General features: G+C 47.1%; 1 protein-coding gene, 1 long non-coding RNA gene and 2 pseudogenes across 2 annotated transcripts; 2 read left to right on the forward strand and 2 right to left on the reverse strand.

The window, feature by feature from the left end:
- Positions 1-3,311: 3,311 nt before the first annotated feature.
- LOC124647041 (AT-hook motif nuclear-localized protein 21-like) lies at positions 3,312-3,830 on the forward strand. The gene has a single exon (XM_047187038.1). It carries the CDS (start codon positions 3,345-3,347, stop codon positions 3,828-3,830), a length of 486 nt encoding a protein of 161 aa, XP_047042994.1. The 5' UTR covers positions 3,312-3,344.
- A 2,460-nt stretch (positions 3,831-6,290) lies between these two features.
- On the reverse strand, positions 6,291-6,853 carry LOC124708210. Its single transcript, XR_007005061.1, has 3 exons — positions 6,782-6,853; positions 6,450-6,665; positions 6,291-6,362 (listed from the first exon to the last, which is right to left on the reverse strand). It is a non-coding gene; the product is annotated as an uncharacterized LOC124708210 (long non-coding RNA).
- A 9,789-nt stretch (positions 6,854-16,642) lies between these two features.
- On the forward strand, positions 16,643-23,118 carry LOC124647042 (annotated as a pseudogene).
- Positions 23,119-23,323: 205 nt separating this feature from the next.
- Positions 23,324-27,318, reverse strand: LOC124647043 (annotated as a pseudogene).
- Between the last annotated feature and the right edge of the window lie 611 nt (positions 27,319-27,929).

Genomic DNA, 27,929 nt, shown 5'->3' on the forward strand with positions numbered 1-27,929 from the left:
GCTAAGACCAGTTCGCATGTTGTAAGTGCTACTTAGGTTGTGAAGTTTATTTCAAAATAAATCTACTATTGGTTCAGATTGTGGTCAACCAGGATACTGTTGCATCTTCATGGTACAACATGGTACTTAGAAACCAGTTGCTTATCTTGTTTTCCTTATCATGGTATGCAGTAGCATATAGTAGGTATTCAGCGCAAGCTCCAGAATTCGGAGTTGTTGATCTGCAAGTTTTGAGCAACAAAATGATATCAAATACAAAGGAAAAAAACAATCTTGTAGTTACTGTGATCATTTTCTAAAAAAATGATGTTGAACATTTTTTTTGCAGGTTGGTGGTAGGATAGCTCAAGGGCCTAGACAACCTGGAGGATCTATGTATACATGGATTGAAAGCCCGCAACATGAAGCACGCGTCGGTGAGACGACCACCCCAACTGGAGATAAATTTGCACTTGCTTTCATGAACACATGCATGCTAGTAGGCAAACTATTAGCCACTTGAATAAAAACATCAAAAATTTACCATTGTTGATGTTGTTTAACCATGTTCCGTCATGTTGGAAGACGCGAGAAGCTCTCAAGGCATTCCACTCCATGTTGTACTGTAGGTCCTCTTCAAGGAAACTACGGCTGGTCCATCCATTGTTGGGTGGCTGCCATTCTCTCACAATCTAAAGTGATGATCATCACTGCTCCATGAGGCAGTGTTGCCTGCATCACCATTGCAGCGGTGAGGGGGATAACCAGGCGCTAAGCGATGGCATGGACATCATGGGTCTGCCGCTGGCAGCAGCACTTGAATTTGTGTGTGTCAAACTTACAGGCGACCATATGTTTTGTCCAGTCTGTAAATATTTTAGCCAAATGCAAGTTGAGGTTCTCGATCTACTGTGACCCAAGCAAATTATTTAGCTATTGAAAAAAGCGAGTCTGTTGTTACATTATTGACAACATTGGCTGTTGTTACTCATTTTGCAGCAATTTAATATGATTTGGATACCTGTTGATCTATGATCCAGATTTTGGTAGCTTAACACTAAATGGAGTCCCCTGGTATGTATGTGACATATATTTTCCTCATGTCGTTGCTTTATGTTTGTCTGAAGATGTAATAATATATATTGGAACTTTTTTAAAACATATTCTCTACCTTGATGGGAAGTTTTTTAATTTACCTCTCTAGAAGAAAAAAACAAATAAGATCATGGCTATTGTAAGAAAACAAAGAAGGAATAATATCTACTTTGTCTACTTCCAAGAGCGTGTGTTAGTTACTATAAAGGTCACCTTATGTAACTGTTCAACGCGCATAAGGCTTCCTCCCCATTTTTGCCATCTCGTACCGGCGTCCGGGAGCTGATCGCATCGAAAGCAAAACAGGTGCATAAATCGGCTCTGCTCGCTCGGAAACATCGGGACCACATGACAGCGAAATCTGCGGTTCTTGTGATTGCCTGGTTCCATGCATGAGCCCGGATCTGGGGTCATTTTGTTGGTAATTTCCGTGAAATATGTACTACTGTTATCCTATTTTCATTGGGCACGAACATGGGAGAGATTGCTCCTGGAAATATGGAGTAATTAGTGCAAAGTAGTTATGAGGGTGGAAGGAAAATCGGTACATCGGGAGCCTGTTAATATGGATAGAAATCAGCCTCGGATTGCATGCATGCCTACATTAATTTGTTTTTTCCTAGCCTGGAGTTTGGTTCTCATTGACCAGGTCAGCGATCCGCGGCAATGTCCATCCGAGCCATCGATCTGCCTCTTCATATCTCATATCTGACAAGCAGCAGCGTAGAGAGACGAAAAAAGTCTAAGTCGTTTGCACTTGCATGTCAAAAGGAAACAATTTGTGCGGCTCCGTTTATATGGTTGACTGGGATAATGAACACGGTCCTGATAATAGGAGGCAACGCACATAATTCGTGGGGGGAGTGCCATATATTATCAGCAGATTATTAGCGTCCTCAAGGTTTTTCTTAATGCACGTAATAAACTTGTATGGAAGTAGTACCTGTTTTAGGATGCATTTTGAGCAACACAAACACTACAGGACCGGAATCTGGGCTGTACAATATTCAGAACAATTCTAGTGGAATCAATTACAAGACCGGCTATCTGTTAGACGATATTACTATATCCCTGCAACTACAGGCCGACCATGCATGATGTTCAAGTTGCAATGAAAACTCCGGAGCCTGAATTGCATCAGTTTTGGCGAGAATCAAATCTTGAAACTATTGGGATGGGACCCGATACAGACCTATTTCATCTGCCCGCAAAGACCGTAGGCGTCGGTCAGCACCGGCGGCTTTCTCCAGCAGGTATGCGGAGCGCGAGCCGGACAAAGAACGGCTGTAGGGAGACAGATCGATGGGGAGAGGAATGGAAAGGGGATGCCGGTGAAGGATGACGTACGCCGGCGTCCGGCCACACACTCCGGCGCGCGGCATGGTGGCCTCCCCTCTCCATCCCGTCGCCAAAGTCCAAAGTCCAAAGTCATAAGTCACGGCACGCGCTGCCGCCCGCGGCGGCGACCATGGGCTTGTTTTATAGATGGAGGAAGGCCCCTGTTTTGGAGTGGGAAACGGAAAAGATGGATCTGTGCTGGACGATGAGCACCGTCGCCCAGGATGAAGGGCGGAGATGGTTGAGGGCACGGATCGGTGAGGTGGAGCGTGGATGTCGCAGATTAGTAAGGGAGAATCCCGGATTAGATGGCATGCGAGGCGACGGATAATCAATGGCCGCGTCACGATTTCCGGGCGCGAGGCAGCTGAATGCGCGAGGCAGCTGCTGGCGTTTTTCGTTCGGGTCCGCTGGCCCTCGCGCTGCACCCGCCTGGCACCTGGAACCAGCTGGCCCACTTGGAGACCAGCTTCTCCGCGCGCGCGGAAGGAAGGAAATCCATCCACGAAACCACGCGGCTGCCCAGGGTCGCCAGGAGCTGCCTCCGCCCCTCCCCTGCACACCATGCACCATACCTACTGTGTGCTGTTCAAAATGTTTTACAACCACAAACACAGTTGGGAGCTTGTTAGGATGTTTGGAGAATTTACAACTAAACTACTCCTCACGCACATTTCCCTCCTTAACAACTTCAAACATCATCGACCCCGCCCATATATAAAAAGCCAGCGAACCACACTCTAATTAACCTCAACAAAGGACGTGCAGAGGCAACAAGAAAAACTTGTACCATGGGCATGGCGACCGCAGCCGCCGCGACGGACGATCTCCGGCAGCCGTGCAGGCCTTGGCCGGGCGTGCCGCTGTGCTCCGGCTCCAAGAACCGGGGCCCGAAGCCGCCGGTGGTGATCGCGCACGAGTGCCCCAGCGCGATGCGCGCCCACGTCCTGGAGGTGCCGGCGGGGCGCGACGTGCTGTCGTGCGTGGCGGCGTTCGCGCAGCGCGGGCGCCGCGGCGCGCTGGTGCTGGGCGCGGCCGGGCGCGTCGTGGACGCCGTGCTCTGCAGGGAGCCCTCGCCGCTGGTACTCCGGGGCACGGCGGAGATCCTGGGCCTGGTCGGGTGCTTCTTCCCGTCGTCCGCCTCGCCGGCGGGCGTGGCGGTGTTCCTGGCTGGGCCGCGGGGCGGCGTGCTGGGTGGCAGCGTCGCGGAGGGAGGGCTCGTGGCCGCCGGGCCGGTGGTGATCATGGTGGCCACGTTCGTCGCGGCCGCGTTCGACCGGTTGCCGCTGGTGAAGGGGGACGAATCCGCCAGGGCTGACGGGTGCGGCGTGGCCGGACACTGGCGGTGCGTTGGCCTGCCGCTGCAGCAACAGTGCGGCTGGGCGCCGCTGTGTGGTAAGCTGGGCGCGAAGAGCTGAACGGGACAACGGAGCCGGTTTGAAGAGAGAGAGTACTTGGGCTGAGGTAGTGTGGGTTTGGAAGAAGGCCCGTACGAAATATAGTCCAGCTTTGAATAGTTTCGTATGTTTTTTCCCGTGTTCTTCTTGAAATCATTATCGCCATGTTCTTTGACTGTGAGACAGCATAAACTTTTCATCAAGATACACTATTGTACCGGAGAACATATGAGGTCATGGCAGTTTGTAAACATCATAGAGTAAACCCTATTTCTCTCCAGTCTCGCTATCCTAGCGGCGGCGGGCGGCGGCGAGCGGGCAGCAGGCTGCAGGGGTTGGCGAGGGGTTGAGCACGGGATGGTTACAGAGGACTGAGCCGGTGTCCAAGAAGAAGCCCAATGACAACATTCTTCAGATTTGGTGATCCAAGGTCGTGGCGGTGATGACCATCAAGATAGAGATACAGGACGATTACAACATCCTGGGCAAATCTCTCTTTCGGTGGACAAGCAAAGATACTATGCAACTTTTGTTGTGATGGGCGAGGTGTACACGCATGTCTCGTAGCTGTTTGATGATGAGGTACTACTGTACTGATCTGAATAGGCTGTGGTGATGGATCTGGGATTGGTCAATGTGTGTTGAAATATCAGGGATTCAATGAACTCTGTTATTATATCATATTGATGATATGATCATGTATTAAATATACTGTATTTAGAAAGAATTGTCATTGTAGATCCTAGGCAGGTAGCATGTCATAATGCTTTTGTTTCTGTCATTTTGGAATATGCACTGTTTAACTGACAAGTATTGTGATACATTGAGGAAGACCAAGACCTATGCTAATCATGTAACCAGAACAATTACTGATTGTTTCATAGGAGTACTATTTCTTGTATTTACTAAATTAATGAGTCACACGATAGGAGCTCAAATATAGCATTGTTCTAATAATGCACATGTATTTATATGTGGGTGTGTGCCAGATAGTTTGGCTTCAGGTTTGCAGAAAAGTTCGAAGGTGAATAGGTAATAAGACTTACATTGTGATCAATATGGTTGCTGAACCTGGATTGCAGAGACAAACTCAAATTTTGTTCAGTAGTTTTTTCCCCCATATTTCTAGACTGTTAAATTTGCAATGGTAGTCTCTTCTGGGCGTGCTTATGCATCATGGCATTTGTCAGTATAAATTTTGATTATGAACTACTCTTTCCCCGCTCCTTCCTCAGCTCCGCCACGGCTCGACTTCTAAGGTATTGCTAGCTGGGTCCCAGCCACGTTAGCAACTTGGTAGGGGATGGTCTTGGTGGCTGGTTGCTCCCTGAGAAGACGGTTGAACATGGAAGGGAAGGTTGATCTATCAATGTTTTTCGTTGTTCACCGGGTACTGAATTTGGAGGGATTGCACCTTTGAGCGGATACTTTGTTGTTATGCTGTGACCAGTAGGGATTGCATTTGCATGGTTTAGGAGAGCTCTCGTGGCCGGTTCGGGGATTTGCTAGCAATCATGTTGGCTGGGATCACATGTCGATTGATATCCTCGAGGAAGTGCAAGTCCCTCACCATTTTTTCCCCACCGTATGAATACTAAATTGACAAATCTGAATTTTTATTTCGATGTGATACTGAACTTGTCATTTTTGCTGTCTTGGATAGATTAATGGAACATTTATCTTCATAATTTCACATGTTTGTGTCTTCTCATGAGCTTCAAAGCATTGCCACACTCAGAATTTGAGGAGTGGCCAATTCTGTCGAGAACTTACAATCTTCAAGCAAGCCATATAGTGAAAAGAAATACCAGAGCACATTGGTTGCTTCTCCAGAAAAAAACATCATAGAGCATTTTGATATTCCAAGCTCTTTCTAGATTCTCCAGTATCATGTGCTTCCTCAGACAATCCATCTCCTTACTTCGAGCAAATAGCTCTAAAAGCAGGCGTGGACACTCCACCCATCAAAACGGAATACATCTTCAGGTTCTCTCAATATGACATGTGCCATATATGTCCATGGCAACAAGTTCATTAATACTACTCACAGAGAGTACAACTGACAAGGTCGCACAGAGAAGAGAGCTAATACATATCTCTAGACACCTGCACAAGCACAATCTAAATAAATGTCCACAAGCTACCACTCAGAGCCCAAAGAAGGCTTATTATTGAGTTCACCGATCATATCAGTTTAAGAACGAACACTGGTCTGAAACACCATCGTCAAATGAAGAAGAGAACATAATGCAGATAATGCAACTTCCATGTCAGGACTACTGGTAACAGTGGCCTACACCCTGCAAGTGCTAACCATCATCTACCCCTCCTGCGCTTGCCCGGTGTCTCCATCTGCTGGAAGATGTACCTGAACACCTCTTTCATCGTCGCCTTCCTATTTTTCTGGAAGTTCCATAGCTCTGGAACCACATACCTTCCACTGGGGTTGTACTCGTTTACTTCGCTCAGAGCGATCTTCACTGCATTACACACATCGTCACCATAATCAAGCCACAATTCCCGCAGTCTTGGGTCGTCGTTATTTACAACTTCCTGTAATATCCAGTGATTATTATGATTTCTCAGCAAAAAGAAGAGATAGCCTCTACAACTACCAAAGATCAAAGTCAGTAGAGATACCTTGTCGGTTCCATCATCAGCCTTAATAAACTTATAAGGATGCCATGCTGGCTTCTTTATTTCGTCCTGCCAAGCTGAGATCAGCTCTGCTGCTCTCATCTCATAATCATCATTCCCATACTTTCTCCTGCATGCATTCTCAAAAGGCCTTACATCAAGTTCGCCCATTCTTTTGATCCCGATAGCTGTCCGCCCGCTTAGTATGTCATCCAAACCCTGAGCATGGTGACAATAACTATTTCATGAACGAAAGCCTATTCATCAACGTCAACTACAAAAATAGATTAGGTGCAAGGATATTTCTGAACACCGTAGAGAGAAAGGAGCAGTACCGTTATCAGTTCTTTCCGTGCCTCCTGTAGTCCCTTCGGCTTGTGCCATTCTCGAACGGTGATCGGGACGTGGTCCCTAACAAGCACTCCGCATTGAGCTATAAATGACTTTGCACCTTTCTCTGGAGCAATCGGTTTACCATCCTTTTCGATGTGGGTGATGTCGTGCCTAACACCGTCATCCAACTTTTTGGCCGGGCCTCGCTTCCTCGACTTCACTGAAGAAGTGCTCGATCCGGAGGGCTAAAAAAGAAATAGTTCATAGTCAGTACAATTTAATTAGTTAATGCATCTAGTCGATCAACAGCGGCTTAATTAATTTATATACCTCGGTGATAACTACAGTTCGGGAGCCATTATGATGATCTTGTTCCTCACCGGCGCCACTAGGATCTTCTTCCTCAATATTCTCCGCTCCCTCACCGGAGTCATTCAAATAAGTTGCGGTGACATCGTCACCGCCATCATCTGGAATAACGTCGTCGTCGCGATCATCCAGAGTACCGTTTGCTATGAGTTCCTCCATGAAATTTTCTTGAATTTCATCTCTCTCCATGCTTTCTACAATGACCTGCAAGCTATACATAGGAACCATCATATGATCAAATTAAGGATAATGCAGAAAACTGAAAATGGAGTTACATATGTAGTTCTTAACTAAGGATCGATAATATAGTGCTGAAAGCAGAATCACTGCGATTACATGCATACATAGATCGGGTTCATGTTTATTTAACCCTAATACATATCAATCACTACTACAACCACTCAACCGCGCAGACCGGGTCCTAGAGGGCGCCGACCGGGTCCCGAGCCGCGCCGGGTGTACCCCCAAAGCCACGGAACAACAACGGGAGCATAGCTAACATGAGATCCCCGCATAACGCTCCATCCGGTCCTATACATGTTGTCTAACGCGTACATGTAACGGCGAACGTGCTGGTCCTCCGCTTCAATGCGCTCGAGCTACCTCCTCCCGGCGGGGCCGGCTCCCTCTCGAAATGACCGTGGCCCATAAGACCTCCACCAAAGAATATCCGGGTCGACAACGGGACCCGGATTCCGCACCAAGGTGCGCGACCGGAAGCTAAGACCTCCCAGTGCCACCCCCGGCGGAGCCCAGTCCCGGACCTCCCCCATCTGCTCCATCTCCTCTAGAAGAGTCAGACCACGGCGCGGCGGCTGTCGCGGCATCGTAGCTACGAAAACAAATCATATATGTATACTAATATAAATAAAAAACATGATATTGTGCTAAATAAAAAACTTCACTACTTTTGTACTAACGCCGCGTTCCACGACCCCGGATCGATCGATCCGGATCGGGAGTCGGGAACGACAGCGGGAGCGGTAGAGGGAATTGAACGACCGTATTTTGGGGGCGCGCGGCACTACCGGCATCGCCACGGACTCGGCGCTCCTCCTCTCGCTCTTCTCTCTATTTCTCGACCCTAACTCTATGTCACGGCGGCGCCACCACGGACTCGGCACCGCCGGGCGCCGGCAGGGCACCGCCACGGACTCGGCACCGTGGTGGGCGCCGACACTACCGGCGCGCGGGAAGAGGTTGTCCGCGCGGGGGGTGGCGTCGACACAAATTGTAACTTTTTTTCTAACTATACTAATTTAAATCTAACTAAATATTTCTAACTTTTCTAACTAAACTAACTAATCTAACAATCTAACAATCTAACAATCTAACAATCTAACAAAACTAACAAAACTAACTAATCTAATAATCTAACAATCTAACAAAAAATACAAAAAAAAAAAGAACTTGGCCGGCCGCCGGTCGGCCGAAGGAGGAGAGGGAGAGGGAGCACCATACCTGCGCGCGCGGTGGCGTCGACGGCGGCGGAGGTCGACGGTGAGGAGGCGGAGGCGAGCGGTGGCGGCGGCCGGCGGTCGAGGAGGCGGCGCGCGGCGGGACGGGCGCGCGGCAGAGGAGGCGCGCGGCGCGGCGAGGAGGAGGCGCGCGACAAGGTGGAGGCGGAGGCGAGCGGTGGCGGCGGCCGGCGGTCGAGGAGGCGGCGCGCGGCGGGACGGCGCGCGGCGGAGCAGGAGGCGCGGGCGCGGCGGAGGAGGAGGCGCGCGACAAGGTGGAGGCGGAGGCGGCGCGAGGCGGTGGCGGCGGCACGGTGGGCGGCGCGGTGGCGGCGGCGGTGGCGCGGCGCGGCGGCGCGGCAAGCGGGCAGCCCGCGGCGGCGCTTCGGCTTCTCCTCCTCGCGCGATTGATGTTGCGCGAGGAAGGAGACGGCGAGCTATATCGCCACTGCCCTTTGGACCCGGTTTGTATTACAAACCGGACCAAAGCACCCTCTGGACCCGGTTTGTGATACAAGCCGGGACTAAAGGCCATTTTTGCTGCGTTTTCAGCTGCGCGCGCAAAAGCGCCTTTGGTCCCGGTTTGTAATACAAACCGGGTCCAAAGGCCACTTTTTTAAAAAAGTTTCATTCCCGCCTTATTTCAAATGAAAAAAAAGCCACCGCACTGCCACACGTGTCCACCGCCGCCACCGCTCCACGTGCCACGCCCCGCCGCTTCCCCGCGCCACCTGTCGCCGTCGCTTCCACGTGCCACGCCCCGCCGCTTCCCCGCGCCACCTGTCGCCAAACTTGTCGCGTCGCTGTGCTATAAAGCGCCGCTTGCGCGCGGAACCACACGTCGCCGTCGCCTCCGTTCATTCGTCGCCGGGATGCCGCCGCGCCGTCGCGGCTCGTCCGGCTTCCGTGGCGTCCGGACGCGTCCGAACGGTAGGTTCTACGCCGAGATGCGCGCCGGTGGCTTCCGGCTCACCCTCGGCACGTACAACACCCCGGAGCCGGCGGCGCGCGCTTACGACGCGGCCGCATGGCGATTTCGGCGGCCACGGTGCGACATGAACTTCCCAGACGTCGAATCGCTAGAGGAGGCGGAGTTCCTCGCGCCGACGCCGTGCCTCGTCGACGACGAGGACCGTCGCCGCCACCGCCGGGTGCGGCGCCGGATCGCAATCGCCGAGCACGACGAGGAGTTGATGCGCCGGTGGAGGCGCGGTTCCCCAACGACGTCGACAACACCGCCGCGTTCTTCGGCTGACCTCCGGGCACAACGCAGGTCCAACAGGCGCCACCGTCGGGCCGTCGCCGTGTTCGAGCTCGATAACCCGAATACAACTTGGGCCGACAACGACCCTCGGTGGGACGACATTTGGACCGAGACAACCTCCGACGATGAGTAGATCGCGACTAGACTAGTTGTTTATCTATTTTATTGTATTTTCAATAAAGTCGTTGTGGCAGACGCTGATGATGAGAAAAGTTTCCCGCCAGATTACATGTGGAATTAAAGTACGAACTCAAGCGAAAATTAATTAAGATACATGGCCGGATAGTACTCGTGCCTAGCCCTATAGTACTCGTGCCTAGCTCAAGCGAAAATTAATTAAGATACATGGCCGGATTCGACTGTTCGAGTCATTCGGTCATACTCGTGCCTAGCCCTATAGTACTCGCCCTTGTAGTCGTCGTAGTCGCCGTCATCATCGTCGGCGGCATCGGGGTCGCGGTAGTCAAACCTCGGCGGGAGAGCACGCGTGGGCTGGGACCGAGGGTAGCGCAGGGCGGGGGCCACGGTGGGCCATGATGCCCTGGAGAGTTCGGTCGCGCCACCACGGCCCGACGGCCGGCCTCGTTGAAGTTCGAAGGAGGCGGGCCGCCCTCCTCGTGCTCGGCGAGCGCCCTCTCACGCCGATTGATGAAGAAGCTTTCCCAAGTCGGGCTGTAGTCGGGATGCCACGGGGATTCCTCCGCTGCTCGGCGTGAGCTCGAAGTAGTAGTGGTTCGTGATGGCCATCTCGCGCGCCACACCTAGAGGGACACGAGGGACCGGTACCCCTCCGACGCTCGGCAACCAGCCGGTAGGGACGCGGTAGCCCGGCGGGCGAGGGGTAGTTCGACGCGCAAAGCGCCTCCGCCTCCCGGAGGGTTAGAGATACGATGGAAGCCATGTGACCTGGTGATGAGGTTTGCGAGATATGAGTCTAGATGTGATATGTAAATGGAGGCCAAGCACATATATATAGTGAAAAAATGGCGGGAGGACGGAGGCGGGAAGCGGTGGAAAGCGCGGGAAGAAAAATAGGCGGGAACGCGGTGGCGCCAAAAGCTGTCGGTGGGATAAGGACGTGTGGGTAACCTTTAGTCCCGGCTGGTGGGTACAACGGGACTAAAGATCCTTTTTTGTGTCATCTAACAAAACAGATCGGTGGGATAAGGACGTGTGGGTAACCTTTAGTCCCGACTGGTGGGTACAACCGGGACTAAAGATGTCGGCGAGGATAAGAACGCATGGGTGGACGCCTTCGCTCGATGAGATAAAGCATGTAGCGCACGACGCCCTGTCGAAGGAACAAGACAAAGTAGAAGAGGTGCCGTGCCTAAAAAAGGAGCATCGATAAGCCTTGCCAAGCAGATCAACAAGCCACTTTTAATATCTTACATACATCTCATCTAACAGTGTTGGGGAAAGGGTTGGGAAATCTCCCGTGGCGCATCTCCACTTTTAATATCTTACATACAGTTACATGATTACACAAAAATAAATGAGAAATTGATTGCCATGTTGAGATACTCATTTGTGCCATGAACATTCTTCAATTAACTTGATGATGGAGCATCTTCATCATTTAATTAATCTTCTTCGTACGTAACCATGGAGCATCTTCATCATTTAACTTGATGATTGGATCAATGTTCACTCCGAAGGGTGGAATTTCATCAAACTGATTATAATCTTCGACATGTCTGTCTTGTCCTCCACTCCCACGATGTTTCTTTTTCCGGAAAGAACTATGTGGCGCTTTGGCTCATCGTTTGATGTATTTGTTTCCTTATGTTTCCTTTTTCTTGGTTTGGTAGACATATCCTTCACATAGAAAACCTGGGCCACATCCTTGGCTAGGACGAATGGTTCGTCTCTATACCCAAGATTGTTGAGATCCATTGTTGTCATTCCATACAACTTGTCTACACGAACCCCGCCTCCTGTTTTGTTGACCCATTTGCACCTAAACAAAGGGACCTTAAAAGAAGGTCCATAGTCAAGTTCCCATATATCCTCTATGTAACCATAATATGTGTCATTTGGGCTTTCATTCATTATTGCATCAAACCGGACACCACTTGTTTTGGTTGGTGCTCTTTTTATCTTGGGCGATCGTGTAAAATGTATTCCCATTTATCTCGTACCCTTGGAAAGTCACTACGGTCGAAGATGGTGTGCGGGCCAGCAAGTACAAGCTGATCTTCAATATGTTTGTTATTCGGGAGATGTTTTTGCAACCAACCGCCGAAAGTCGACATGTGTTCACATCTAATCCAATCGTTCGATCGCCTCGGGTTACGGGAGCGTAGAAAGCTCTTGTGGTCACCGATATACGGAGCCACCAAGGTGGAACTTTGTAGAACCGTGTAGTGTGCTTGAGTCAAAGAAATCCCGTCCCTACATATCATTGATTTCCTTCCTAGCGTGCCTTTTCCACTTAGTCTCCCTTCATGCCGCGATTCGGGAACACCAATCGGCTTAAGGTCGGGAATAAAGTCAACACGAAATTCAATGACCTCCTCTCGTTCCATAGCCCTTGGAGATGCTTCCTTCCGGCCTAGCACGGTTATGAACATATTTCTTCAAGACTCCCATGAACCTCTAGAAGGGGAACATATTGTGTAGAAACACGGGACCGAGAATGGAAATCTCATCGACCGGGTGAACGAGGAGATGTGTCATAATATTGAAGAAGGATGGTGGGAACACCGGCTCAAAACTAACGAGACATTGGACCACATCATTACGCAACCTCGGTAGAATTTCTGGATTTATTACCTTCGAGAAATTGCATTGAGGAATGCACATAGCTTCACAATGGGCGGTCGAACATTTTCCGGTAGAAGCCCCCTCAATGCAATCGGAAGCAAGCTGTGTCATTATCACGTGACGGTCATGAGACTTCGGGTTACGGAATGTTTTCTTCTCCATATTTATTATTCCCTTTATATTGGAGGAGAAGCCGGACGGGACCTTGATACTCGCTAAGACATTCAAAAAATATTTCCTTCTCTCGCTTTTGTAAGAGCGTAGGCTGGATAAATGACATCCTTTAACTCTCTCATGCAGCTTTTTGGGGTCTTTCCAACGTTGCTTTGGTCCTCCGTGCTTACGGTGTATCTTTTGTCTTCCCGTACACACCCGGAAAGCCTAGCGAGGTTCACGCAAAGATTCTTCGTCACGTGCATCACATCGATTGAAGAGCGGACCTCTAAGACTTCCCAATAGGGTAGATCCCAAAATATAGATTTCTTCTTCCACATGGGCGCGTGTCCGGCATCGTCATTCGGAACGGACCGGCCGGCGGGACCCTTTCCAAATATTACATCTAGATCCTTGACCATACCAAATATATCAACACCATCACGATGGGGAGGCTTCCTCCGGTGATCGGCCTCACCGTTGTAATGCTTGCCTTTCTTTCTTACGGGATGGGTAAGCCTAAGAAATCGACGATGCCCCGGATACACGACCTTCGACCTTTTTCCAAATAATCACCTTCGAGCTCATGTAAACGAGTGTGTGCATGCATTGTATCCCTTGTTTGATCTGTCCCGAAATGTTACCAAGAGCGAGGCCGGTCATTGATGGTTACGAAAAGCATCGCTCTTAGGTCAAATTCCTCCCGCTTGTGCTCGTCCCACACACGTACACCTGCTAGGGACCACGAGCTGTAGAAGTTCTTCGACTAATGGCTTCAGGTACACATCAATGTCGTTCCCGGGTTGCTTCGGGCCTTGTATGAGCACTGGCATCATAATAAACTTCCGCTTCATGCACAACCAAGGAGGAAGGTTATATATACAAAGAGTCACAGGCCAGGTGCTATGGCTGCAGCTCTGCTCTCCAAAAGGATTCATACCATCTGTACTTAGACCAAACCGTAAGTTCTTGCATCCTGTGCAAAGTTTGGGAACTCTCTATTGATTTTTCTCCATTGGGAGCCATCAGCAGGGTGCCTCAACATCACGTCTTTCTTACGGTCTTCTTTGTGCCATCGCAATAACCTAGCATGCTCTTTATTTCTGAACAAGCGTTTCAGCCGTGGTATTATAGGAGCATACCACATAACCTTGGCGGGAACCCTCTTCTGGGGCGCTCGCCCTCAACATCACCAGGGTCATCTCGTCGATCTTATACCGCAATGCGGTGCACACCGGACATGCATCCAAATTCTCGTACTCATCGCGGTAGAGGATGCGGTCATTAATGCATGCATGTATCTTTTGCACATCTAATCCTAGAGGGCGAGACAATCTTCTTCGCTTCGTACGTGTCGGCGGGCAATTCGTTACCCCTTGGAAGCTTCCTCTTAATTATTGTCGACAACTTTCCAAATCCTGAGTCGGTGACACCGTTCTCGCCTTCCATTGCAACAATTCCGAGTGTCTTTGCCTAGCTTTTTATGGCCATCTTCGCAAGTTGGGTATAACAATTTGTTGTGATCTTCTATCATCTTGTCGAAGGCCAACCTTTCCTTTTCGGTTTCACATTCTCTCCTTGCATCGGCAATGGACCGGCCAAGATCATCATCAGCGAGGCTCATCTGGTGCCTCTTGATCTTCTACTTCATTGTCTTCATTGCCTTCTGCGAGTATCATCGTATTCGGGGAAATTGGGATAACCGTCATCATCCTCTTCCTCTTCGTCATTGTCTTCCATCATAACCCCTCTTTCTCCGTGCTTGGTCCAACAATAGTAGCTCGGGCATGAAACCGGATCGCGAGAAGGTGGCTGTGAATGAGACTCGAGCGAGCGTAATTTACGGTATTCTTGCGGTCCACACATGGACAATACATGAAGCCACCATGTTTGTTTGCCTCCGCCACGGCCATAAAATTATCCGGGCCCGCGAGTGAACTCGTCAAACCGTCGGTCAATGTACATCCATTGCCGATTCATCCGCATGATATAATTAAGCTGATCAAAACCATTACGGAACATCACGATGTATATATACACATGCATTTTATCAATTGCGGATGAAAAGGATAAAGTTGTTAACCTCGATGAAGAAGAAAAAAGCAAGTTAAGTGTGGCTTGATTTGTGTAAACTCAAGTGGCAAATCCTCTTAAGCATTTCATCGAACACCTCTTGTGCATGTGAAGAAGAGAGGAAAGCAATACACCCCTCTTGTGAAGATAGTGAAAAAATGGCTAAGTGTGGCTCACACTTGGGCAGGGGCAAGGTTATATAGCCAGAGGGGGGCCTTTGGACCCGGTTTGTCATACAAACCGGGACTAAAGGGTTCCCCACGACTGACACGGCCTGCCGCGCCCTACGGTGGACCCTTTAGTCCCGGTTTGTATGACAAACCGGGTCCAAAGGCCGCTACGGGACGAGCGCCAGCGGGTGGGGTCGTCCTGGGCAGAAACGAACCGGGTCCAATGGGGGCATTGGACCCGGTTTGGTTCAGCAGTGGGACATTTGCTTGGGACCAAAGGCCTCTTCTCCACTAGTGTAACTATCCAACCACAGGTTGGTTTGCTTGTCTCCGACCCAAATAACTTGACTTCCTGGGTTCGTGTTCCTTGGCAGACAAACCAGGTCTAGTCAGTCAATGAATAATGCCAAAACAAAAAGGATAGATGATTGATTCCCTTGTGTCGAATGGTGGCAAAGCTCCATATTAACATACGCGATTAATTAAGATTGTCAACTTGATGCATATGGTAAGAGTCAAAAAGAAATGAGCATCATGTGGAGTTTATCGAACAACATGTGATGAAGGTTCTTGGCGCAAACTTCGAAAATTGGTACTGATGTTGATTCCTTAATAATGGAAGGCTAAGGCATTGTATGAACAAACAAAATTAGTAGTACCTGCCAAGTTGACTCGTTAAAGTGTATCAATAATAATAGCGTGCAAGGGAATTGTAGAGAATATAAATTGCTCTTAAGAAATATCATATCTAATCATCCCAGGAGTACAATATGACAAGATGGACATAAGAAGAGTTGACAAATACAGTACTCTCGCGCGCGCGTTGTCACTCCAAATGGAGTACTATGTTTTTAAGTCGAGGAATAGTTTTAAAAATGTATACCCGCGCGCGCTGTCACTCCAATCTCATAGTCTCTCTCGTTTCCTCTTGGAGCGTTGAGGCAAACCGGGAGCAGCCATGATTCGCGGCCAGCCTTCTTTCCCGACTCCGCGGCGGTCGTCGCCATCATCGGTGACCACGAGATCCAGTGCATTCGTGCCTGTCTTGCCGGTGCCGGTGACGGAGATACCGGCCCAGCCACGCGGCGTCTTCCCGGCACCGGTAACGTCCATATCGGGTGGCCTAGTCCGGGTTTTCGACGTAGACTCCAAGCTAGGTTCAAGCCGGCCGCCGGCCGTGTCGCCGTTGACACTACCGCTGTGGAACTCAAATCCGGAGCTGCACCGTGCTCGCGTCTGGCCGTCGTGACCACAAGGTGATTTCCTCGCGTCCGGCCCTGTTATCACTCGCATCTTCTCGCATATGTGGGTGATATAGCCACGTTCTCTTCGCGCATAGTCTTGGTTTCGATCCCATTCTTTCGCGGTTTGTTCTTTTGATCTAGCTGTACGTGCAACAGCTATTGAACGTACACTTGCCAGCTTCCGGGCTCCTCGATTTTATTTGTCCTGACTAGTTTCTCGTTCATGGTTTCGGGCACGTAACGAGGAGCTGATTCACCCCGTGTGCAACGGAGGCTGAACATCCGGGTTCCCTCACAAGTCGGTGCTCTCCTCACCCTTCCGCTCATGTTACATACATAGCTATCTGTTGACCAGCACTATGCATATATGCTGGCGGATCATCTCACTCCAATACTCCATGACTACATTTCAGGTGTGGCCTCATGTGCTTCAAAGGAAATGTTCAACTCCTCTACCTGCATGAATCGTCTGGTTTCGGTTGGCATCACCGCTCCGCTTGTATCCGTGCTCGCTCTCCAATTGATTGTCAAAACTCTAAAGAGTAGAGCTTCCGCGCTCGAGTCACGACTACATTGGGCTGCTCTCGCTGTTCAATGGCTGCCTGGGTTTGGTTTATCTTGAGCTAGGGCTCTGGATGCTGGTGTTCAATCAGGATGCTTCTGTTTATTGGTGTCTTGTAGCATTATCTCAAGGACTGAATTTGATCCTTACCAACTTGGCTCTCAGCATCAGGCCTCGGCTCCTTGGAGCGGCATTTGTTCGGTCTTGGTCGGTCTTGCAGAGCATCTTCACAGCGTTCATCTGTTATTCTTCAGTTGCTGATATTGTTGCACACAAGATCATCACCGTCAAGGCTTGTTTAGATCTTCTGTCCCTACCAGGTGCGGCTCTCCTCCTTATTTATGCCATTCGACCAAGCCATGATGAAGAGGGTTATGGAGAAATTGGAGATGGTTCATACAAGCCCCTGAACACGGAGACTGATGGCGAGGTAACTCCTTTTGCTCAAGCTGGTTTTCTCAGCGAGATGTCATTTTGGTGGTTGAATCCTTTGATGAATATGGGCTATGAGAAGCCCATTGAGGACAAAGACATGCCACTTTTAGGCGCCAAAGATCGAGCACACAGCCAGTACCTGATGTTCACGGAGAAGCTGAAGCAGTCGTTGGGGTCGGACGCCACGCCATCAATCTTCCGGACAATTGTTTCTTGCCACGGGCATGCGATCCTGGTCTCGGGTTTCTTTGCATTGCTCAAGATTCTCACCTTATCTACAGGCCCGATACTTCTCAAGGCATTCATCAATGTATCACTTGGGAAAGGGACCTTTGAATACCAAGGATGTGTGCTTGCTGCCGTAATGTTCGTGTGCAAATGTTGTGAATCGTTGTCGCAGAGGCAGTGGTATTTCCGCACTCGGAGATTAGGACTGCAGGTGAGGTCCTTCTGTCCGCCGCTATTTATAAGAAACAACGAGAGGCTGTCAAATGAAGGGAAGCTGGAGCACTCTTCCGGACAAATCATCAACTATGTGACCGTCGACGCCTACCGGATCGGGGAATTCCCGTATCGGTTCCATCGGACATGGACAACAAGCGTTCGGCTCGCATTGGTCCGGCGATTACGTACGGCGCGGTTGGCCCCGCGATGATTTCGTCGCTAGTCGTCATTGTCATCAATGTGCTCTGCAGCGCTCCATTGGCCAAGCTGCAACACGGATTCCGAGTAAGCTTATGGAAGCACGGGATGTGAGATTGAAGGCCATGTCCCGATCACTACTTCATATGAAGGTCTTGAAACTATATGCATGGGAAGGCCACTTCAAGAAGGTCATCGAGGGGCTGAGGGAGGTCGAGTACAAGTGGTTATGGGCATTCCGGCTTAGGAGGGTGTACAACAATTTCCTCTTCGGGTGTCGCTTTGTTTTGGCTTCGGCAGCTACCTTCCTCACATGCTATATTTTGGAAATCCCTCTTGATGCGAGCAATGTCTTCACCTTCGTGGCAACTCTGCGTCTTGTGCATGACCCGAGTAAGGTCAATACCGGATCTTATTGCGGTTGTGATACGAGCTAAGGTTGCTTTCACTCGGATAGTAAAGTTCCTTGATGCACCCGAGCTGAACGGGCAAGTGAGGAAGAGATACCATCTTGGAATTGATTATTACCATATAGCGATGAATTCGTGCAGTCTCTCATGGGATGAGAATCCACCAAAACCAACTCTGAAGAATGTGAATTTGGTAGTCAAAGCTGGAGAAAAGGTTGCAATTTGTGGAGAGGTAGGGTCAGGAAAGTCGACACTTTTGGCTGCTGTACTGGGAGAAGTCCCCAGGACTGAAGGCATGGTATGCTATCTTCACCTTTCCACGAAACACATGGGTATCAATTTATGAGTTTGTTCGACTTTTCATGAACACATATGAACCATTGTATTATGGTGACTTCAAGGAACCAAATGTACAGATTTTTTTCCTACAAAACCGGTCAAACTTAGAGCAATTGACTTAGAACGAACATTGAACTTTCAATTATTTTGGAACGGAGCAAGTAATAGCTAGTCTGTAGCTGTGAGGGTGCATGTTCTGAGGACTAAATCCAACGAGCCCAAAGACACTCTGATCGAACAATTCAGGGTGGTTCGACGGGATGCTAGGATCGATAGTCCGATCCCTAGCCATCGCATAAAAATTATTTGACTATAGTTGTCAACTTGAAGTATGTTTATTAATTCTTTCTTCGTAAGTGCTTAATATCAAATTACTGATCTTTGGACAAACATTTCAGATCCAAGTATGTGGGAAAATAGCATACGTTTCTCAGAATGCATGGATCCAAACAGGAACTGTGCAAGACAATATTCTGTTTGGATCTTCGATGGACAGGCAAAGATACCAAGACACACTTGAACGGTGCTCGTTGGTCAAAGACCTTGAAATGATGCCATATGGAGATTGTACTGAAATTGGGGAGAGAGGAGTAAACCTCAGTGGTGGTCAGAAGCAGCGCGTCCAGCTTGCTCGTGCACTATACCAAAATGCAGATATATATCTTCTTGATGACCCTTTCAGTGCTGTTGATGCCCACACAGCAACAAGACTCTTCAATGTAAGGTCATATAGGAAGTGTGCAAATTGTTTTATCATTTGATTGTGAAACTGGGTTAGAGTAAATTACACAGACACACACCTTTTGGGGCTGATGCAACATAAAACCACAACTCCAAGTAATGTTACCTTTAGTTGACATTCTCGCCTTCTCTTTGCCAACACTACTGGCACAGGCAACATCATAGCAGCCAAGGTGATGGCGGTTATGTGAAAAAAAAATAACTTGTTATTTCTTATAGTGTCCCTTACGGTTCTAGTCATGTGAAAAAAATAACTGGAGTTGTAATTTTGTTTGTTACATCAGTCCCAAATGGTGTGTTTCTGTTTGCTTACTCATTGTTTTATGAATCTCTTTGCTTTCTGACAGAAATATGTAATGGGTGCTCTATCAGACAAGACTGTCCTGTTGGTGACCCACCAAGTTGATTTTCTGCCCGTATTTGACTCCATTTTGGTATCTCTCTCTACCTTGAAAGACGTAACCATATGAGGATATTTTTTCCTCTATGTATTATCTTTATCTGCAGTATTTTAGTTATTAGTCAATGTCATCTGATACTACTGATGTATTTTGGGCAGTTAATGTCCGATGGAGAGGTTATCCGTTCTGGATCTTACCAAACTCTGTTGGCAGATTGTAAAGAATTTAAGGACCTTGTAAATGGCCATAAAGATACTAGTGGTGTTTCAGATCTCAATAACATACCCCCTCGCAGAGCTAAGGAAACATCGATAAATGAAAAGGATGGTAGTCATGGAAGCAGATATAGAGATTATGTGAAGCCATCACCAGCAGATCAACTGATCAAGAAAGAGGAAAAGGAAACTGGAGATGCTGGTGTTAAGCCTTATATGTATTACTTGCAGCAGAATAAAGGCTTGGTGTATGCCTCTTTTGCTGTGATTTCTCACATGATTTTCATTGCTGGGCAGATAGCCCAGAGTTCGTGGATGGCCGCCAATGTCCAAAATCCTCATATTAGTACACTGAAGTTAATTAATGTGTACATTGTTATCGGAGTTTGCACAATGTTCTTCTTGCTATCAAGATCTTTATCAGTCGTTGTCCTTGGGATTCAGACATCAAGATTCTTATTTTCCCAGTTACTCGAGTTCCTTGTTTCGTGCACCCATGTCATTTTTTGATACTACTCCTATAGGAAGAGTTCTTAGCCGGGTAAGAATTCTTAAAGAAGATATACTCCCTCCCTCGGTCATGTATACAAGGCCACTTAGTCTTATCTTAATCAAACATGTTTAAGTTTGAACAGATTTATAGAAAAATATTAACATCTACAATGCCCAATGAATATAGTTTGAAAGCATACTAATTTGATGATAGACCTGACGATCCTGATTTTGTTGTGTACATATTGACATTTATTTACGTAAACTTGGTCAAACTTAAACCATTTGACTTAAGACAAGATTGAGTGGTCTTGTATACATGGACATAGATAGTACAAGCAATTATACGTTTGTTCTACACCTGGAGAGTTTATCATGAGGGGTTAACTTGCTCCCTTTCTCTTCTAATGCAGGTCTCTTTGGATTTGAACATCCTTGACCTTGATGTTCCATTTGCTTTCATGTTCAGCCTTGCTGCCGGTTTAAATGCATATGGCAATCTAGGGGTATTGGCTGTTGTTAAATGGGAAGTTCTACTTATATCCGTGCCAATGGTTGTTTTGGCAACTAGGTTGCAGGTAATTGGTGTGACTTCTTTTCTCTATGGATCATCCCCGTTTCTTGGGTTATTTGGTTTCATACTCCAATTCATGCAGAGGTACTATCTAGCCACGGCTAAGGAATTGATGCGGATCAGTGGCACTACCAAGTCTACTCTAGCAAATCACTTGAGTGAATCAATTTCAGGGGCTATAACAGTAAGGGCCTTTGGGGAAGAAGATCGTTTCTTTGCTGAAAATTTGGATCTTGTTGACAAGAATGCCAGTCCATGTTTCCATAATTTTGCGACGAATCTGAATGGTTGATTCAACGTACTGGAAATAATGAGCGCCGTGGTTCTTTCTTTTTCTGCTTTTCTCATGGTTCTTCTCCCTCAAGGAACTTTTAGCCCTGGTAAATTAACATTATGAAATGCAGTTTTAATCCTGATGTGTATGTGCCAGAGTCAACTAACTATATGTATTTCACACTATTCGATAAATTAACATTACGAATGGTATGATAAATTCCTTTTGGACAGGTTTTGTGGGAATGGCACTCGTCCTATGGTCTTTCCCCGAACACGTCGTTTGTTTTTTCTATTCAAAACCAATGCAAGCTTGCAAATCAAATAATTTCGGTGGAACGGGTGAGGCGAGTACATGGACATAAAAAGTGAAGCAGCGAAGTTGTCGGAGAAAATCGACCAGCACCAGATTGGCCCAAAGATGGCAATGTGGAGCTTACAGATTTGAAGGTAAATATTTACATGTACAAGGTACCATCCTATTAACAAACTTATGCAATTGACTTTCATTCAACAGATTAGGTATAGGAAAGATGCTCCCTTTGTACTACATGGAATCACTTGCAAGTTTGAAGCTGGAGATAAGATTGGTATAGTTGGTCGGACAGGAAGTGGCAAGACAACACTAATCGGTGCGCTGTTTCGACTTGTTGAACCTGCTGGAGGGAAAATAATTATAGACTCCATGGACATCAGTACAGTAGGCTTACATGACCTGCGTTCGCGTTTGGGTATCATTCCACAAGATCCAACACTTTTTCAGGGTACAGTAAGATACAATCTAGATCCTCTTGGGCAATTCTCAGATCAACAAATATGGGAGGTAAAATGTACACAACTATCTATGTTGCTTTTTCTCGTCTTACCCAAACCCAATGAACAGATAACATTAACATGAAAAGGCGTTACACCAAAAGAACCCAATGTATTTGTTAGTCATGAGGCATTTCTCTTTAGGACCATATCACGTATGCTGCATTTCAAAAGGAATCACTAAAGTGGATTTGAATGTGCTGCAGGTTCTTGACAAATGCCAACTTCTTGAAGCGGTCCAGGGAGAAAGAACAGGGATTGGATTCACATGGTAGGAGACTTCAGATCTGAACATAAAGCTATGCTCTAGTTATCTCGAAAAATCAAAATAGGTGTCAAAATGCTTTTGCCCTATATATGTCAAACAAGTTAGTAGTCTTAGCATATGCCTATTAGCTACATCATCGCGATAGCATGGTGTTTGTAACTATCTCCTTCATAGTACTGATTAAGAGCTTATCATAATAGTTATGGAAGATGGATCGAAGCTGGAGCATGGGCCAAAGGCAGCTCTTCTCTCTGGGACGTGTACTTTTGAGAAGGTGCCGTATCTTAGTTCTTGATGAGGCCACAGCTTCTATAGACAACGCAACAGATGCCGTCCTTCAGAAAACGATCCGGAGAGAATTCAAAAATTGCACTGTTATTACAGTTGCTCACCGTATACCAACAGTTATGGACTGTGATATGGTGCTTGCAATGAGTGACGGTATGTTTCTCTTACCGGCACCTTATTATTGACCAGCATCAGTTAATATGGAATATGTGGATTATAGTTGAAACCAAATGTATTGTGGATCTTTCCATACTAATGAGCTATATGTGAACACTTCCAGGGAGAGTAGTGGAGTATGACAGGCCTACAAAGCTCATGGAAACTGAAGGATCGCTCTTTCGCGAGCTGGTCAAGGAGTACTGGTCATACACATCAAAAACAACTATTTAGAAGACATTGTTGATTTCATTTATATACTTGCTGTAGCGCTCCAAGAGATGAACTTCATTCAGCTTTAACAAAAGATACGCTAACCTTAAAAAAAAAAGATGTACAGTAGTATATGCTTACCTTAGAGGAACTCATCGATTTGGAATCTGAAGAAAAGACAGTGGTGTGGTGTCTGCCATTTATTTTCTCGAAAAAATAGTTCACTATCTCTTGCTACCAGAAATTCTGAGTAACATAAGGTGCACTGTCACCAACCTTCAGAATTGCTGAAGATGAGTACAGCAAGTCCCTGAAGACTTTGTGCTCCAGTAATCAGATATATAAATGGCCAAATAGGAGGTACATACAAATCTGCAACCCTGCTCACTGTACTGATTAGTAAGGCTAAAAGGGAGCTCATAGTATTACCAAGGTAATAGTAGAGCACCGAACTGGTTTGTAGACACCTTAGAGCCAATGCACACTTCTGCCTTTGCATGTGATACAACTTGAGCATATGTATTTGCTGACAATGTATGGTGAAGTCTTTCGTCCATTAGTACATATTTATGTATAGTTGCCACCAGGCCTTGTTACTTATTTATGCTGAGTTCATTGACTTCATAGAAGAAGTTACATTGTTACTGATACCAGAGTCTGTGAACGACAAACAAGAACTGGCAATACTCGTTGATGCATGCAAAATTACTGGAAAAAAAACTTGAATTTAACAAGTCTAGAAGCTGAGCTAGAAGCCCAAAATATGTCAGCCTTATATGCATACCTTGATTAGAGAGCAGAAAACATGCCAAAGACGCACAGGGCACCAACAGGAAGAGCTTCTACATGCTAATTGCCTAACTCTCATCATTCTGTTTCACAAACTAGAACTGGTCTACGAAAACAACACTGGACTGTGGTAGGCTTCCTCCTGACTCCTCCCCATCAATTCAAACAGACACATGTCCCTGCGTTGCTCTGTACAAAGTCGTTATAACCTTTAACAGGCATCAGTCTCTTGCATTCCGAGTCGACATCTGGGTTTGTCATTCCTCCCCATCAACCGAAGAATCATGGCTTGTGCGAACCCTTTTAACAGCCCTATGATGAGTAACTTCAGCACGAATTATATGGACCATGAATGCGGAACTTTCTCCGCCCTTTGCCGGTACAAAGATGCAGATGTCGCCCACCTGCACTTGGTTGTCACACACGAAGTCCAACCAGTTGCCTGCAAGCATGCATGTGCCTTTTTCTATGAAGAATCTCGGCCGCCACTTCTCACTCTTGCCTGGCACCTGAAGTGTGACAGTCCCATTTTCATCCGGAAAGTGTGCAGCTGTGGCTAAGGCACGTTCCTTCGAAATGATCTGGTTATGTGTGGACAAGATTCGATGTCATTACGCAAGAACCAATAAAGGAAAACTCAGGCTGAACGGAAAAGGCATGGTTTCAATTGTGAAGCAAGAAAGAATCATTTATCCAATCATTTAGAAAGTTCACGAGAACTTGACAATGGCAGGATTTTACCAGGGAATATTGAAAGCTGGAATGTAGCTACCACAACCAGTTCATATAAAAAACAGTGAGCTGCACATTTGATATAGAAGAACAGAAATATACCAGAAGAGGACTAGGTAGTTGAACATCGCAGTTCCTCATGGTAGCTACGAATACAATAGCTTCTGGTTGAATCTTCTGGATAAGAGGGTTTACTTTCTCAATCTGTGCTCCAGATAGACAGCTCCTAAATATTACCCCATAATCAGCTTCTGGAGGTGTTGGATGAGCATCCGACTCAAAAGATTTGTATTCTCGAGCACTGTCTTCTTCTGTACAAAAGTAGTTCACAGATAAATAAATCCACAAGCAATTAAGATTTGATGCATATGTGCATGCACGCTGACATGGTAACCTGATTTCTCAGATGAAGAGGGTGTCAGAGCCGCCTTTGTAGTATTCTGGCTAGAACTGCCCCTTCCACAGCTAGAGGATTTTTTAGTTCCTGTTAATCGTGTGGTATCATCATGGTGCTCCTTGAAGTATTAAAATAATCTATACGACTTTCCTCAGTATTACCTTGATTTGAGCAAACATCAGTTCTTCCAAAAGGGGAATGATGGATGCTTGTTTCTGTAAACCGAAGGATTTCAGGTTGGACTTCCTGTGCAAGTTCATCTATTTTTCCTCATCTACTTCTTTAAGATCACATTGCCCTGATAAGACTTGATCCTTTAAGTTGGAGAAAGTATGAAGATCATCTTCTGCTACTTCTGTCTCGGTTTTTAGATTATCAGCGTACGGTGTTCTTTTACGGAACTGCATAATACCCATAAAAAGCAAGAATGGGAAAATAATTCGCCTTTAGACATTGTATGCTGCAAACACAAACTACAAAGTGAAAAAGGTAGAGAAAACAACATACAGGAAGTATTCCAAATGTGGCAAACTTGTAATGTTGACGATGCAGGTCAGCAATCGCGATAAATTGGAAATCATGCTTTGAAACATGGCAGATCCTGGGCACTGAGTAGTTAATTTCACGGTCTACAATTCGTCCTCTAGGAAGATCCAGGTGGTCCATGTAAGCAATCTACAAAAGCAGAGTTTGAAACAAGGTTCATAGTATAAACAAAGTTATGAACGCTTTTGGCAAAAGAAAATCTGGCATTGAAAAGGATAACATCAATAAATCTACATACGATTTATTTAAATAGGAAAGTGTACAAGCTGCAGAATCACAATAACAAAGAGAAGAAGATATGTATACGGACTGCAGTATGAACTGAATATAACTGCAGATCACTGGCATCAACAAAGAAATGCCAACAACAAAATCATAATGCAAAATGAATGGCTTATAAGTTTAACTTGAGAACGCCATTACCACCATAATTGCAGCATCAACTAAATCAAACAGAGTGCAACATGAAGTACTTATAAGTTATAACTGCAGAATCACCATAGCAATAACAACAGAAAAGAAATGCCAGCAGCAGCATCAAATCCATGTCATCAGTGCACTAGTGTACAACAGGAGGGAGGGAAGGAGGGGAGAAATTGAGAGGTCAAACCATGAGCAAAGGCAAGCACCCGCCAACCCAGAAGTTGGTCTTTTTTTCCTCCCTGGACTTGAACTGAAATTTCTGGACGTCGTCCATCAGATGCTCCGTGATATGGCCAGCCCAATCGAGGTCCTGAACCTTTGACATATCTTCAAGGGGCCACAGGTAGTCAAGGTCTATTGTATTTCCAGTGGTGGGGGTGAGCACGGCTGCAAGTGCAATAAGAAAAAATGTCCTCATGAAGGACTCTTCGTCCTCGTTGTTCTTAAGCAAACTAACAGCATGGGGGATGGATGCCCTTAGTCCGTTATTTAAGTACAGAGCCCGTAGTTCCTCGATTTTGTCCGTCTTCTCTCCGTGCAGCACAATGGGTCTTCCCCCTGACGGTACACCCAAAATTTTCTGAACAAGGGACTTGCTGAAAACTATTGTCTTGTCCGCGTTAATTCTGAACTCAGAGAATGGAGGGTTTATCTTCCCCATTATCCACTCAGCCAGCGGCTCGTGGACAGTGAACTTCCCAATGCGGTTGAAATGCTCAAATCCATACTTTGCAACATATCCCTGCTGCCGGGTGTAAGACCCCGCATAATCTGCCGAATGCGTAATGCACTGAAACGGCTCCTGATGCCCACTTCACCCTGTAATGCTTCATTCATGGATCCAACTCCTTTCCTGTAGTCAAAAGAAGCAAGCAACATATAAGTACGTGTGACCTTATAACACTGTCCCTCAAAAATGGCATGGGTGAAAACCGTTATATAAAGCATAGAAAAACAGGCAAAAAACATGTGTACAAGATCTAACTGCAACATGGCATTCAGATGTCGCATGAACAATCAGTGGAAATAAAAATATGAAACAAAAAAATGAGAACATTACGTACCCTACTGGTTCAACATATCAAATTATCAACTGCAACATTGGATGCAACTACACATATACATGCAGAAACAAGACATTGTACTACAATTATCCCATGGTATCTTACTTCTCATTAACGGACAACTTTGATGACAGTGGAGGGGATTTTTGCTAGGGCTGACCTGCGGATTGACTGGCGATGACCAAGATGCCTGGGAGGCAGCCCGACAGAGTCCACTCTGCCTGCTCTGCCCGCAACAAAGCCCCACTTCCGCTTCGCCTTGCGCTTCATGGGTGCCCCTCTCCCGAAATACCTCCGATCTTGGCGGTCGGTTGCTGCAGCCCAACACTGAACAAATTAATTTTTGCTCCTTCCCAGCAGATGCTCCTCAATTCAAAGTAAAAAATCTAGGCTTCGTATTCTCGAAAAACAAAATCTAGGCTTATAGTCGCGTATCGCGTCTAGAAAGGGCTTTTCTTGCCGTGATTTTCTGCTGGTTCGGTTCACGATTTGCGATGAGTTCCAGTGAAATATGCAGCAGCCGAACTGACATTTCAAGTCGCTTGGAGCAGAAGATGAAACTGTTAAAAAAAAGGAACTTTGGGCCGCCCACCTGTCGGTCCTGGTTGCGGGAGATGGAGGGAGGCCAGCGCCGCCGCCGCTTGCATCGAGCTCGCCGCCGCCTCGTCCGCCATTTGGAGCTGCTGCAGCTCGCCTGGAGATCGCCGCCGTCCTACCATCGACCCCCGCATTCGTCGGCCGTCCCCGGCTGTGCGGCACAGAGAGCCCTCGCAGCTCGTCGCCGCCGCCGTATCCAGTGTCGTTATTTGTGAGGTTTGCCACCGGCGGCGGATCGATGGGAGAAGCAGATAATGGGAGCAGGGAAGGGGACCGGAATGTTG

The sequence above is a fragment of the Lolium rigidum genome, chromosome 4 (genome assembly GCF_022539505.1).
Source record: "Lolium rigidum isolate FL_2022 chromosome 4, APGP_CSIRO_Lrig_0.1, whole genome shotgun sequence".
NCBI classification, from domain to species: Eukaryota; Viridiplantae; Streptophyta; class Magnoliopsida; order Poales; family Poaceae; genus Lolium; species Lolium rigidum.